Source organism: Equus przewalskii, chromosome 15, assembly GCF_037783145.1.
Source record: "Equus przewalskii isolate Varuska chromosome 15, EquPr2, whole genome shotgun sequence".
NCBI lineage: Eukaryota > Metazoa > Chordata > Mammalia > Perissodactyla > Equidae > Equus > Equus przewalskii.
In genome coordinates this window covers 22,055,060-22,071,078 of record NC_091845.1, presented here as the reverse complement: position 1 = coordinate 22,071,078, position 16,019 = coordinate 22,055,060, and the positions used below count along the sequence as shown (strand labels likewise).

At 44.4% G+C, this 16,019-nt stretch overlaps 1 protein-coding gene across 4 annotated transcripts in view; it reads right to left on the bottom strand.

The window, feature by feature from the left end:
* The window catches only part of FRMD4B (FERM domain containing 4B), a 307,937-nt gene that overhangs the window by 155,398 nt on the left and 136,520 nt on the right, over positions 1-16,019 (bottom strand). The window contains exon 1 of one of the 4 annotated variants that reach the window (XM_008520099.2): positions 11,541-12,214. The exons of the other annotated variants lie outside the window; for them this stretch is intronic. Coding sequence (XP_008518321.1) covers positions 11,541-11,702 — 162 coding nt within the window. The 5' untranslated portion in view covers positions 11,703-12,214. Of the gene's footprint in view, positions 1-11,540; positions 12,215-16,019 lie in introns of those variants that run through there. 4 annotated transcript variants of the gene reach the window in all.

The following is a 16,019-nucleotide window of genomic DNA, read 5'->3' as shown; positions in this document are numbered from 1 at the left end:
TTCCCTAATGAAATGGCCACCAGAGAACCCAATGAATGCATTCTCAATCAACGTACACTGGCCTCCGGCTGTTTTCCACAATGAAAACACGCACACACATACACAAATACATTTCAACATGCAGGCTTTTTTCCTGCATGAGGTTTCCAAAACTTCACAGAATGCAAACATTCTCTTTGGACAGAGTCCCCAGAATGTGGCTTCCTCCTCCTCCAAATCCTCAGTGTCTTCCTGGACCACATGCTGCCATGACTCTGGCCTAGATCCCCGTGACCTCTCAGCCAGACATCAGACAGGGCCTCCTAACTGCTCTTACCCCCTCCCCAGCCATTCCCCCAGAGGGGTCTGCGGAAGCTTCTTAAGATGTAAAGCAGATTCATTTGCTCATTTAGTCAACAAACGTTTCCAAAGGACACATTAGGCTCCAGGCACTGAGGATGCTATGGGGAACCAAGCAAACTTCCTGCACTCCTTCAGCTGACATTCTGGTCTACAAGACACAATCTGCATACAAACAAATTCCTAACGTCAGGTGGTGATAGACTTATGGAGAAAAGTAAAGCAGGATAAGAGAGAATGGACGGCGGGGGTGGGGGGTGGTGCGGGGAGCGCCAGCGCCTCTATGGTTGGGTGCCATCTGAAGAAAGACCTTCAGGAAAGGAGGGGGAAGCATGCCGTGTGGACTTCTGTGTGGACTTCTGGGTGACGAGGTTCCAGGCAGAGAAAACTCCAAGGGCAAAGTCCCTGAGGCTGGAACGTGCTTGGCAGGTCTAAGGGGCAGGAAGGAGGCCAGTGTTGCTGGAGGAGAGTTGGATGGGGGAAGAGCGTTGGGAGTTAAGAGCAGAGGTTCAGTGTGTTTGCTGTGGGTGGAGGGTAGAGAGACCCAGAGAAGCAGGAGCCAGTCACACAGAGCCTTGTAGGATCGGGAAGGCTGGCTTTTTCTCAAGATTGGGAAGTCACCGGAGGGTTTTGAACAGGAGAAGGACATGATCTGACTGACTTAGAACAAAATCACTCTGGAGGCTGGGTTCAGAATAGACTATCGGCATCAGCCAATTAGTCTCCATGAGTTCTTTGAATCCTGCTATGGCTCAGAGTCGGGTACAGGAAGAGATTAGAGCCTGGGAGAGTCCTAGGAAGGACTCCATGAGGGCAAATGTAGAAAAGGAAGAGGCTGAATGGTTTGCAAACTAAATCTATTCCACATAATGGCTGAGTGAGTAGGATTTGAATTTAGACAGATCAGAGCTCCAATCTTCACTCTTGAACAAGTTCCTTACCAGCTCTATACAACTTCCACATCTGCCAAATGGGTTTAATAATACCTATTCATGGCATTGTTGGGAGAATTAAGTGAAATGGTAAATAGCAAGTGCTTAGCACTACATCTGTCATATAGAAAGTGTTCATTAAGTAGAAATAACCAAAGCCAGCACTTTTTAAATGCTTACCATGAGCCAGGTGCCTAGTGAGGTCTTTATTTATATTGTCCACTGTTGTCTCCTCAACAGCCCCAGGAGGTAGGCGCTATTACCATCTCCATCTCATACTAAAGACAATGGGGCACCGAGAGGTCAAGTAACTGCCCATGTCACACAGCTATTAAATGTGAGTGTTTGGGCTTAAATCCTGGTCAGAGTTTGCACTCATAGGGACTAGCATGACAACTTTTGGCTTAGGATCAAGTTTGTGCAAGGAGTCCAAATTTTTACATTTGAAAATCTACTATTTCTCAATGTTATTTTTAACCTTTATACCAAACAAAATATAGATCTTATTTTATCTTTTGTATTGGTAAAGAAACAGGCTCAGAGCAATTAACTGGCTTGGCTCAAGGTCGCACAGCTGGTAAATGACGAAGCCTTGATTTTACCCCAGGTCCAGCCGACGACAGCCCATTCCATTTCCCTATTTTATCAAGGCCCTTTTCTCTCTCAGACAATAAGCATCTAATCACATTTTAATGAGACAAACTAATTTCTGTAAAAATATTTGCTGGCTACATTCCCAAGGGTAGCATGATGCTTGTAATAACTGGGTCTCCTTAGCAGTTGCAAATCTAAGGGTCATACTGAAGGAGAGCTTACACGGAGGAGAAAGACAGCAGTCAGTGGAGCTCCATAGCCTTCAAGCATGAGAATCTAGGCTTCTTAGTCCTATGGAGTAGGGTTTGGGGTTGGAAGCAAGAAAGTTAAATGGCTTCTTGTTGGAGAGACAGAAATAAAACAACTAATATTTGTCAGCATCTCTGCTTTCATAGAATAAACCAAGAAGACAATAGCATTAAGATGTCAGAGACTTCTGATAAAAAGCTGTGCCATGAAACCACGTGGGCACGGCGTCTCTATGCAGTGGTCAGTGGGCCTCTTTCCTGCTTGCCACACTAGACTATAATTCTTAATGGGGGAGGAAGGAGGAGCCAAGGCTTCTGAAGATTCTAGAAACTCCAAAGGTTATTTATATGCCTAAGAAATTGAGAACACTGCACATATAATTATTTTCCATCCATCCATCCATCCACACATACATCTAACACTGTTTTCAGTGCTTTTAAATATCAACACATTTACTTTTTATAACGATCCGAGGAGAGTAACTCTCTAAGGGCAGTACTATAATTGCCTATATTTTACAGCAGAAAAAATTGAGTCTCAGAGAACTCACATGGCTAACAAAAAGTCTGTTAGGATTTGAATTCAGGCAGTTTGGGTTGATAGACTTCATTTTTAAGCACTAGGCTATGTTTCCACCCAATGTTTGTTGAGTGAATGAATAAATGAATAAATAAGATTCTATCTTTATGTATTTACTTTTTAATAAAGTAGCAAGTCAGTGGCAAGAGGCTGAGCATGAGAGTCAACTACAGCTCTGTTCAAATTCCAGCATCATGACTTATTAGCTAATAAGTATATAAAACCAATAAAATGGGGTTTGTGATATCATCTTGAAGAGTTGTTACAAGGACAAAGAAAAGGCATGGCATCTAATAGAGCTAAAAATCCAGCCAACTCTCCCTTTCATTAGGGTATATACCCCAGAGAAGCTCTTTTATTTTTATTTATTTATTTTGAGGAAGATTAGCCCTGAGCTAGCTTCTGTCAATCCTCCTCTTTTTGCTGAGGAAGACTGGCCCTGAGCTAACATCCATGCCCATCTTCCTCTACTTTATATGTGGGATGCCTACCACAGCATGGCTTTTGCCAAGCGGTGCCATGTCCGTACCGGGGATCCAAACTGGAGAACCCCGGGCCGCCGAGAAGCAGAATGTGTGCACTTAACAGCTGCGCTACCGGGCCAGCCCCGAGAAGCTCTTGCTTATAAGCACAAGGAGACAAATACAAAGATTTTCACTGTCGTATTCTGCAACACTGAAAATTTGGGAACAACCTATATATCCATCAATAAGAGATTGGTATATTCATGCAATGGAATACAGGGTTTAAAACGAATTTAGAGAGAAATCCCAAAAACTGCTGAGAGAAAATAAGGTAGGAGAATGACACAACCATATATAAATTTTACCAACACAAAATAATGTATATTGTCTATAGATGCAAGCATGTGGCAAAATTATAAAAACATGCTGGGGAATTAAAAACATGAACTACAGGGTAGGATTAGCTTTAGGGAGAGGGGGGAGGTGCAAAGGTGATTTCAGCTGATTCTATGAAATGTTATTATATTACAAAAAAGTATCTGAAACAAACATGGTGAAATATTAAGATGCCTGAAAACTGACTGGCAGGTGTATGGGTTTTTACCTATATTGTCTTTTATATTTTTGTGTACTGAAATAATCCTCTAGAAGTTTTCTTTTTTAAAAAAAGATAATACATGCAAAGTGCCACATACAAGCCCTAGCACACAGCAGCTGTTCGATAAAATTAATAGCTTTTAGTCAAGGCAAGATAGTTAGACTATATAAAAGCACTAGTTAAGGAGAAAATAATTATTTAAGCAATGGGTTTTGCCCAAACAAAAAATCAAGAGACTAAAAAAAATTAGGACATTAGAGGAAAATGGTACTTTTTAATTTACCATATTCGCCAGCCTCTTTCATGGCAAAAGTTTATTTCAAGGATGCCAGAACGTATATCTGTTATATATGGATATATACACACACATGTATGTAATTACATACGGAGGCTTAATTTCTGCCTCTTTCCATGCTGTAAGTCATATGGTTTTGTTTATAAAATTTAGAACTACAGATCTTATTTCCTATTCGAATCATTCACACTTTTCCACAACCACCAAATTGGACATCACAAATATAATGTTCAGAATAAATGTAAGGAGGAGACGAACAGGAAGTTACTTTATGCTGCAGCTCCACCAAGAAAAGAGGGAATGAGAAAAACAAATACCAAGTAGAACAGGCAGGAAAGTCTATTCTTAACTTGGTGTTTTTCAAGCTGTGTAATAAAGGTTCAAAAACGCTTTTCAAAGATCCTGAGACTAATCTTGTGGATTTTAAATGACACAGTCTTTTCGAAATTTATTTACGTCAAGCGATGGGCTAAAATATTAAGATAGTTTTCCTTCTCAGTTTTTGGGTACCTTACCATCTTCGTTCCCTGCCATAAAACCCCAGTCTTCGGTTACCAGAAAAAGTGGAGGAGGAATTTTCTCAGTGATAAGTGAACTGGTATTTCATTTATCGGCAAACTTTTCTCTCCTTTCTGTATGTGTTACCACAAGTAGCTGACTCCACGGCTTCAGCAGAGTGTGGGATCCAGTCAGGACACCGCCCTGATAGTCAGGCCATGTTTTGAAGCTGAATTCTACGTCCTTCACATCAGTGCAATCCTTACTCTCCACTTCCTTCCTGCTGGGCCTGCCTTAGCTCAGGCTTCCATCCTAGCACCTGTTGGGCAGGCATGTGCAGAAGATGTCAAGTCTGCCCAGCCTTATTCCCTCAGCTGTCAGGAGTGTTTTGAGCTGACGGCTCTCAGCCCCCTCTGGGAATTGCCCTTCCTTAAATGTGAGCTGCCTACTTCAAAGTCACATTGCTTTCTCCAGGGCAGTCCGTCTCCAGTGATGGGTTAATGAAGGCGGCGGGGAAAGAATCAGCCCTCTTGTTCCAACTGGGGACAACTTTCAGTTTCAGAGCTACCCGTGAGGTCAGCTGAGGCCTTTGTTGAGCCCGAATTGTAGCCCAACTTCTCCCTCTGCTCCATCCTACTTCCTTCTAGTCCCTTCTACAGGTGTTGATCCTCAGAGCGCTCTCTAGTAAACTTCTGGCTTATTCTTCTGTTTCAGAGTCTGCTTCCTAAGAAAGCAAGTCTGCATCAGCTTTCATGCTGCTCCCTGGCAGGACTGCTATTCCTGGCCCCTGTGGTTGAGTGGGTTACGCGACCAGCACTGACCAATAACACATGAGAAGTGATGTGAGCTACTTAAAGGCCAAGCATTAATTGCCAGAGCAAAGCCCCAAAGAGCTCTTCACTCTCTATCATGGCAATTGGCAATGTTCAGGAACATTCTGGGAGCCTGAGTGACAGTGATGAGCAGAGCTTACAGGGAACCAGTGATTGGATAGGTAGTGAACCAAAAATAACCTTTTAGTTCTTTAAGCCCCCTGGGGCTGTTTGTTGTCATAGCAAAACCCATCCTATTCTGACTATACACCTCGTCACTGCAACAGCCTCCTAACCTCCCTTCCTTTCCTGCCTCCACGATGCCACCCTCTCCCAAAGCTGTCAGCCTCACTGCTGCCAGGGAGAGTCCTAAATCAACCTCTGCCCTGCCCTGAAAGTTCTGAAGAAAAACACCAAAATCCTAATCTTCAAGTACAAGATCATTCAAGTTCAGATGTTATTCTCAATCAAAATCTCTGTCTCTGACTCTGGTTCTGTCTGTCTGTCTCTCTCAACTCATCAGCCTTAAAAAATTCCTTAAAATTCCCCCACAGCCATGTTTTCCCACACCTGAAATGCCCTTCTGCCTTTCTTCATGTAACTCCTACTTGTCCTTCAAACCTCAGCTTGAGAATCACCTCCTCCAGGAAGATTCCTTGGCTCCCCTTCCCTCCCCAGTGCTTTAGCCTGGCTGATTTAGAGTCCCTCCACTGTGCGCCTAGGTCATCCTGGGCAAAGCCCTTCCGTAGAGTTTCATTTCCTTAACTGTCTCCCCCACTTGACAAGAGATTTCTTGGGGGCAGGAAAAAGATCTATTTTGACTTTGTGCTGCTGACACCTTGGCACAGTAACTGGGACATGGTAAGCCCTTGATAATCATTTTAGGTACCAATAAATGGACAAATGCATGAATCAGTCTATAACTCCAATGAAGGACCACGTAAAGATAAACTGAATATTTGGTTATTAATTTCCTGGTGACTAGGTTTTTCATGAGAAAATTCTTCCATATTCCTTCAAGTTCTATTTTTCTACAATTTGATTCTGGACTTTTCTTCCTCTAGCATTCTCTGCCTAACATATTGCTTTTTTCCTAGTCCAGGGATTGGCAAGCTTTCTCTGTAAAGGACCTGATAGCAAATATTTTTGGCTTTGTGGCCAATACAGTCTTTGTATCAACTACTCAGCTCTAAGTAGTTGAGTCACGACCATTCAATTCTGCCATTGTAATGTGAAAGCAGCCATAGACAACATGTAAATGACTGAGCAGGACTGTGTGCCAGTAAAACTTTATTTACAAACAAGGAGGCTGGGGGCCAATAAAACTTTCTTTACAAACACAGGAGGCAGGCCAGTTTTCTCCTGTGGGTTATAGTTTGTCAGCCAGCCTTTCTAGTCGATATAACTCAGGACTGTGGAAAGCGAAGGGTGGGGACAAGCAAGGTGCACATGGTTTGAAATGCACACAGATCACTGAATGCTCAACAGGGAACTGTCCTTTGGGGGACTTGGTCTTTTGCAACCAATGTGGGGGGATGCAAAGTTCTGGTGTTACCAGTTTATGGTTCATTAGAGTCTTGGCTATAGAGAGATCATTTCCTTAGAGACCCTTGTGTGAGCTGCCTGTGACCTCCTAGATTTTTTGTATGGGTTTAAAGAAAATGTGGGTCTACGTGTGGAACACAAGTCCCAATACCCAAGGTCCACCCTACACACCCTGCTCTGGGAAATTTCAGTCTCTTACTGAACATCCTCGCATGTTCAGTTTCCAGAGAACCAGTCTCACTTATAAAAACAACAGTAATACTCTTAGCTACCCTCTATCAAGTACCTTCCATGGGTCTGATGTTAAGTCCTTTACACAACCAAGAGTTAACATTGACTGAGCATTGGCTAGTGCTGGGCTGGGTGCTCAGCGTTATACACATTTTCTCATGAATTTCTCACCCTACCCCATATTGCAGGTACTATAGTTCTCCCCTCTTAGCCAGGAGGAAATGAGGCTCAGAGAGGAAAAGCCTTTTGCTCAAGGTCAAATGGTCAAGTTGAGCCTACAGCCTCTGCCATGTTCCGCATGCTAACCACTCAATGCCCGCCACCTGCTTCCGGGGAGCCTCTTACGGTCACTTAAATATCCTGGATTCTGTCTGAGTTGCCTTCTGCTAGAAGCAATGACTGTACTCAGGGTTTGCAAGACATTCTAACTTTGAGACATTGGGGATGAGAGGAAAACTTAATCCCAAATAATAAACTGAGGGCTTTGTTAGAACATGTCACACTTAATAAAAAGCAAAGTGTACTGATCTTTTCTCAACAACATTCTCTCATCATTTTCTGCCTCAACTGTTTGTTCAACCTAATTAATTGCTATAATGCAATCCATCCAGGCAAGATTTAAGCAAGACAGACATATAACTGACGAATCAGCTTTTAAAATTGAGCCCCAAACTGAAGGTGAATGTCCTATGCCTGCAAATTTAACCTAATCCAAATTTGCACGCATAAAGTCAGTCTTCGCTAAAAGGCAGCCTCAGCCTGCTTTTTATTTAGTTGCCTTACTACAAAAATGCCTTATAGGTAGTATCTTACTTATTCATGGTTGTTGGCGAACTGAGGCACTTGCTTGTCCAATCTAGAGGTGGAGGAAGTGTTCAATTCCAAAGAAATTATGCCTTCCCAGCTTTGCCAGTCACGCAATAATGCTGTTGCCAAATTCCTGATGAATAGGTGGGAGATCTTATTTCACTTATAGTATATGAATAAACGAAACCCTCCCAGGGGACTGCCAGGTATTTCATGTAATGGATCTCTCCTGCCCCACCCTATTTCTCTCTAGAGTGATTGAGCCTGGGTTTCCTTACAAACAAGACTATTCAGACTAGAAGCAAGAAAAATGACACCTTTTTATCATCAAGAGGATAAAAAGTTGAGTCCAGTAAAATATGTAACTCTATGGTGTGTGTTTCCAGTTCATATGCCAGAAAGCTGGACAACATCATGGAACATTCCCCTCTATGGTTTGGAACTCATAATTATGGGATACCAACACAGGTATTCTAATGATGGGCCCCCACTCCCGTAAGTCAAATTACTGTGGTAAAATACTTACAAATGGATTTGTGCACTAATCCTTGTACTTACCCTGAAAACTAATTATTTTATTTAAAGAGCTCTGGATTTGAGATTCTAATAACGCAGGTGCAATGCACATTGCTGACTGCATCTCAACCAAGCATTGAGCTTCCCTCATTGTTTAGCGGGTTTGTGGTCTAGGGGCCAACCTCACACCCAGCTTCAGAAACGGGTCTGTTCCCCCACCAGCCCAAGCAAATCAAGATAATTCAGTGTTTCTCAACCTTTGTGTTCATGATCATCCCCTTAAGGGGCTTTTTAGATATTTCTTTTTGTTTTCTAGTCACTGTCTCCCCAAATTCTAATGCCACAGATATACTGTATATCTGTCTAAGTATTGTATGTCTGTGCTTTATATGTAAAAAGGGTAAGGTTTTTTGCCCCCCTCCCACCCCCAAGAAACAATTTTGCCTCCTGGGGGCATACCACTTCCACTGAGAATGCATGTAGTATAATCTTGTTGCCCGTGCCAATTGGTGCATGTCACTGGGGGTGGGCACAAACCCTAGGTTGACCTATCAGAGTGAAAACTAGGACTTCTTTTTGATAGTTGGTCGATACGAGAAATTCTCTTCCTTTCTGATGGGTTGATATGTGGATCTAAGCACTGGAACTGCTGCAGCTATCTGCTGTCACGAGGGAAGAAACCAGAGAGGAAAAAGCCAACACGCAAAGGAGACAGGGCTGAAAGAATCATGGGGAACAAGCAAAGTGCCCTGATCAAACCATACCTGAAGTTTATGCTACTGCTAGACTTTTTAGTTGTGTCAAAAGTCTCTTTTTATTCTGTAGGTTAGTTTGAGTTGGTTTCCTATTAAAATAAAAAAAATCCTAACTGACAGAACAGATATTTATTGAATGCTTCCTAAGCTCTAGGCACTGTGCTAAATGTCTTACACGTCAATTAATTCTCTCATCAATCTCTGTGATTGGTACCATTATATTTTCCATTTTATAAATGATGAAACTGAAGCATAGTAAGATTAAGTAACTTACTCATGGTCATACATGGGAGGAGGTAGGATTCACTCCTATGTCTGTTTAACTTGGAGCCTAAGGTATTAACCACTTTATTTTACTGCCTTTCAGTTCTATGCAATTTAAATCACCAATTTCTTGCTTGATGCTTAAAAGGCATTAGAGAAAATGGTGTTTCTTTGTTAACAATTAACTGTGTTGCGCAACTAAGAAATCTGTGGTTCTCCCAAGTTTCGAAATGTTTTTAAAAATCTTATTTCTCTAAAGACACAGGAAACTTCAAACTCAGAGATCATTTTCTCCTTCTAACTCAATACTCATAAAACGGCCAACATTATTTTGATATTCTTTCCTATCATAATGAGAGGGAATTGACTCAGTCACCATCTGTTTCACAGAAAAGAAAACCTATAGTTTAGTAGATTAATCCTTCAAGTTGCTGTTTCTGCTTAAAAATAATTATTGATCATCCTTATAAAGAACCCATCGGGTCTCAGGTTCCTGGAAACTTCATTTTTGAGTTGGTCACTAACAGTCGAAGAGATAAGTCACAGTCCCCTGAATCCTTAGGGACAGAGGTATGGAAGCTTGCTGGTTGGCTACAATACTTGTGTTCTCCTTTTGAAAGTTTCTCAACATTAAAAAGCAAAAAAGAAGCTATATCCAGGCGCTTCTCCTACAGACCAAAGTGCACAATGATTTCCCAGAAGAGAAAAAGGGTGGGAGGAAGACATACCTCTGGCTCCAAAACCCCAAGTGATCTGTGTCATGTGGCCAGATGGGAGACATCCACAGCTCCAGAATACTCTCAAACCCCCACCTGCTGCCCTGGTTCTCAACCTGGCTTTTGGATTCCATCAAAATGCAAGACATCGCAGACATGTTATCCAGAGCCGGCATCATGAAAGCACGAAGCGAAATGTTCCTCCCATTTTCAGAAGGATGACAGGAGGTCAAAGATAACAAGGGGACACTGATTCTTTAGATGCCCACAGTTTAACCTCAGGTGCTGGTCTTTTAATTTTGCTTGATTGATGGAAGACAAGGGCTTGTCAAAATCAGGTGCTTGACCACATATGGGGCATAATACAATGAGATATAAATTATGGCCATATTGGGAGTGGGGTCAGGGTAGGGGGAATCCAGGAACTGCAACAAAGCTATTTGCATCACAGGAAAGAAAATGTGATGCTATATTCTTATAGTAAACACCAAGTATAATCTTCCTAAACACAATGTAGGTTTTTTTTAATCTCAAAGATATTAACAAACAAAGCACAGGACTTTTAAATTCACAAATGACTGTTAAAAATAAAAATCCAGGCAAGCTGCAGTCCCACAGATGATAAATGGTCTCCTAGTTGAACAAAGTTGCTGCATTTTTTGCCTGCAGGATGGGACCTAGCAGAGAAATAAAGAGGCTGTGTTGTGTGACAGGGAGTAAATCCAAACGTAAGCATTCTAACGCTCAGCCAGGCCACCCCTCCCTTCCCCAGCCCATCATCCTCCTGCAAAGTGTTCACAATTTGCTGTCCTTCCTTCCAAAAGCCAGTAGACACAGAATCAGCTTTTCCTGGCTCTGCCTTGCAAGTTGGGGCTGCCTGATGGAAAACTGAAATAAAATCAAAGTGAAGAATGCATTAAGGCCCCTCTGCCTGTAAACTGGTGTGAAATCGTTGCTCCTGAAATGCCCACCTCCACACCAATGAAATAAAAAAGAAGGAATCATTTGAACATCAAAGTGGCTTCCGGCAGACCGTCTGCTGCAAAGCTACAGCTTTCTTAGCTAAGTGCCAGCCAGCACACCATCCCTCTATAACAGATGTCTGCAAATGCGAGGACTAACTTGCAAATGCCCCCTCAAGCCCGATGGGGAAAATTCACAAGCTCTGTCAGGCAACAGTTACCCATAGCTGCTGAGCATTTGACCCAAGAGTCGAGCAGCCCGCTAGGAGTTTAAAAAGCGAGAGGTGGAGGGAGAGAGAGAATAAAATCATACAGGTGGAACCGGCTTCCCCCGAGCGCCCGGCATCCTGCAAGGGCCCTCGGGCGCCGCGCGCCCTGGCTCACCTGGTACACGTCCCGCAGCCCGCACCACGTCCGCAGCACCTGGTGGCAAGCCCGCAGCCTCTCCGTGTACCATCTCCGCAGCGTGGACACGGTCAAGTTCCACACGAAGCGGCTGCCGCTGAACAGCAGGTCCTCCACTCCACACATGAACACCGAAGCCATGCCTCCTCCTTCCCTCGGAACCCGGGGGTGCCCGGTTCCCGCAGCTGCAGCCAGCGAGTGCGCCCACAGCTGCCCGACCGCCTGGGCTCTCGACGCCGGCTTCTGCTGGCGGCCGGGGGTCAAGCCTTCCACCAAACTCGTCTTTCACCGGGCGTCCTGGCCAGGCTCCGGCGGCATGCCCCCGGATTGGGCGCCCGCCAGCCAACGGCTGCGGCTGGCACACACAGAGCCCAGTGTCCACCCCGCCCGCTAGCTGGCTGCGCCGAGCAGGCTGCGCTAAGCTCCGCCAGGCTAGCCCTCGGTGCTCCCGGGGCACGGGAAGCCCTGGCCGGCGAGGACTCCCCCTGGCGCTTCCCGAGCGCGCTGGGCAGGGGGTGGTGCGGAGCAACTCTTTGCAGGCAAAGAAGAGAGCTGCATTTCAGCGCCCTCGGCTTGCACGTCCTGCACACACCGCATACACACATAAACACACGCGCGCGCACACCCCCTCTCCGCCCCCGCCCGAGTCTCCTAATCTGCTTTGGGGAACACCGTACTCTACACTACAGGGTATTTCCTTGGCATCTTGCTCTGTCCACACTGATAAATACCTCTGGGCAGCCACAGATTCAGGAGGAAAAAAAAAGGCTCCATAGCATCCCTTTGGACCCCACTCCTGGGGGAACAGCCTTGAATGTTTCCTTGGTTGTGCTGTGAGCCAGGAGATGAAGATAGCAGTCCCAAAGCAACAGTGTGTGTGTGGCTCCAGAACCTGCCTTTGCTCCTAACTTGAGGGTCTGGGAGAAAATGACAACCTGCCTGCTGTTGCCAGCCAGAGGCAGGTTCCCTCATCCCTTGCACTGTGCTAATTCCACAGCAGTCAGTTCAGGAGAAAAACAGAGAGGATTCTTGGGCTCTAGCAAATGGCTTCCAGTTACTATCTGTGGGGAAATAGAGGCTCACAAGAGAATCCTTGGTTCGGTTCTGGAAAATTCAGCCTCTGGACATGTCTACCAGCAGCTACCAGCACAAACCTGCACAGGTAGTTCATTCTCCAATCAAAACTGAAGGAAACTCTTCCACCACTTGCAAAGTCACCAGATAATTAATGTTTTTTCAAAGTTCTCCCCCAGGAATTGATACTGCCTAAGGCATTTGGAAAAAGGAGCCGAGGAGTCCCACATACCAGCAGTCTCCATTTTCCTTTAGAATCGGTGTAGATTGCAGCCCCATCTCATCCTATAACATTTCTCACAGCAAAAGCACTCAGCAAATCTCAGGATGTTGTTTTTCCCTGAATCCATCTGTAGGACAATTGTCTGTATTTGATTGGTGGTTTCACACCTGGGCTGTTATCTTTGCTATTAAGTGGCAGAAGGGTAGGCCTTTCCCCTGAACTGGCTCAGAAGGCTTTGGAACAGATTATCAACAAGGAAATCAGCTTTATTTCAGGTTTCAAATGTGCCTTTGGAATCTTAATACAGGTGAAACTCAATCAGTCAAAAGAACACAAAAATCTGTTCTCAAAGTGCCTGTTGTTTTCAAAGTGACCATAATCAGGAAACTTTTAGACGATGTCTCTTTGACTACTTTTCACTTCTTTTTATTACTAACAAAATTGCCCGAGGGTTTGTTAATTCGGTTAATAGGACACAAGACCTGATCCAAGATTTGCAAACCTTTCTTCACAGTAAATCTCCTCCATGTGTTCATTAGTATTAGCAGTCTGAAGATATTCTCTGAGATGGTGGTCACAGTGTTTATACAAAATCAGAATATATTGGGTCTTACTGAATCAAAAGAAAATGAACTAAGTATAGTTTGAAAAAGAAATGTCATCATTCTAATGGAAAACTACTGAACTTCAAAAATGGCCTATTAGTATGAGTAAATGGTGGTGGTACATTTATTTTTTAACGATGCAGTGCGACTGTGTTCTCGGAAATGTCAGGCAGCCAAGGGAATACCAGAATAAAATCTACAACAGGTCAATTATCTCCGTCTCATGACACCATCCTCTCAGAAGAGATGCTCTAGAAATACCATGGCTGTTACCTATCTGTGCATAGGTCCAAAGTCAGTGGTCAATTCCAACCTCAGGCATTTTCATTCAAGGTTTCCAAAGTCGATTCTTACACTATTTTCTAGAAAAGGAAATGTGGGATAATGGGGGTTCTCAAAGTGTGGGCCCTGAACCAGCAGCATCACATCACCTGGGAACTTGTCAGAGATGCGAGTTCTTGGGCCGGCTCCAGAATCAGAAACGACGGGGTGAGGTCAGTGATCTGACTTCTCACGTGGCCTCAAGGCATTCTGACTCCAGGTGAAGTTGGAGCACTCCTGTTGTAGGGTGTGGGAGTTAGGACCTGCGTCTCCTAAGAGACACACACTTGACTCAAACCCCTGCTCCTTAAGACCTGTGGCCCCTTGTACAAGCTCCTTAAACCCACAAAGCCTAACGTCCTCTTCTAAAAAATGGGGATAATATCAGAATCCACTGCATAGGGTTTTGGGGAAGGTTGAGTAAAATATCCCATATAAAGAATTTAGTGTAGAGGCTGGCAAAGAGTAAGGACCCAAAGAAAAACTACCACCACCACCCAAATCAGGATTTGTTTCCATTTTTTTGTAGTCAGATAAAACAGTGTAAGTAAAATGTGTTTTTTAAAAATTTCAACTATTTATCTATATCTGCTTTCCTATCTTTTTCCGTGTGTTGGAGGTTAAAGTTGGCGGTGGCTTGTTTTCAGGGAGCAGTTCTGCGACTCTCACAAAAGCACAAGTTCCCAAAAAGCTTTTCAAAGCTCTACCTTCCCCACCATGGCCAGCCTTTCCTGGGGACTCAGAGAAGTGTACGCTCAAAGCTGGATGCCAGACAGGAAAAGACATCTTGTTCCTACCAATGCAAACACTGATGCTGCTTCTTATCCGAACAGCTTTCTCTCCTGCAGGAGAAGTTCGAAGTGCTAGGACAGTGGGATTTGAGAGGGAAGGAAGTGCAAGTTCCTCCACACCAGGGACTGACAGTGGGAGGCAACTGAACCCAGATGTGTGGCAGTGGAGAAAAGAGAGACCCATGAGTGGCATCCTTAAAATGGACTAGCCACAGGGGACAAACCAGATCCCAGACACACACCCTTGAAGCTGGTCTAAAATTTCCTATGGAAAGGGAGCTAAATCAAGCTAGCTTCAAAATTATCTTGCTGCTTCTTTTTTTTAATGTAAGAAGAGGGTTTTCTTTCCTCTCCGGCATGAAAGTTCTCTGCAACACACTGTAATTTCCTGCAGCTCTCTCTGGAGGCTTAAAAAGATGCTTCAGGTGACAGCATTACTCATAGACCTGGGAGTTCTGCTACAGACGTAAAAGAGAAATTGTCATTATCCCTGGGGCTCCTGCAGGTTCTCCTTTGAGCAAGCAGCAGGAAGAAGAGCACAGTGCTGAGAAAACAGCACAAAATGCCAACCCCTGTCTCTAGAAAGCGGCAGCCAGTTGGGAACACAGCAGCTTCCAGTGGTCCCCTCTGCCCATTAAAAAGACAGAGTCCAGGGGCTGGCCTGGTGGTGCAGCAGTTAAGTTTGTACACTCTGCTTCAGCAGCCCGGGGTTTGCTACTTCAGATCCCAGTGTGGACCTAGCACCATTTATCAAGCCATACTGTGGCAGGCATCCGACAGAGGATGATGGGCACAAATGTTAGCTCAGGGGCAAACTTCCTCAGCAACAAGAGGAGGACTGGGGGCAGATGTTAACGCAGGGCCAATCTTCCTCAAAAAAAAAGAAAAGAAAAGAAAAAAAAAAGACGGAGTCCACCTAACACCTATGGGCATTTTTAAACTGTACTCTCTACACACCTGAAAAACCAGTGTGGCTAAATTCTGACAGCGCATGAACATCTGACATAGGGCTCGAGGGGGATGAAAACAAGGTCTAGTTCAAGGGCTCTCAATCAGGCGCAATTCTGCACCTCCCTTCCAAGACATCTGGCAATGTCTGGAGACATTTTTGGTTGTCACAACTGGACGGTGCTACTGGCACCTAGTGTGTAGAGGCCCGGGATGCTGCTCAACATCCTGCAGTGCACAGGTCAGCACCCACAACAAGGAGCTCGCTTGCCCCAAATGTCAGTGGTGCGGAGCCTGAGGAACCCTGCTCTAGTCAAACACTATACTCTGCTCTTCCTCTCTCGTGACTTTTGTTGTGGGGAAACATTCTCCCCTCTTGATACTTTTCTCCCCAAAAGGCAGATTGGGGAAGAAATGCAACAATCACTCTGTCATGGTTTTCCCGCACTCACAAAGAGCTGTAATGAACTGAAAGCCTTTTGAGAAAGAACTGGAA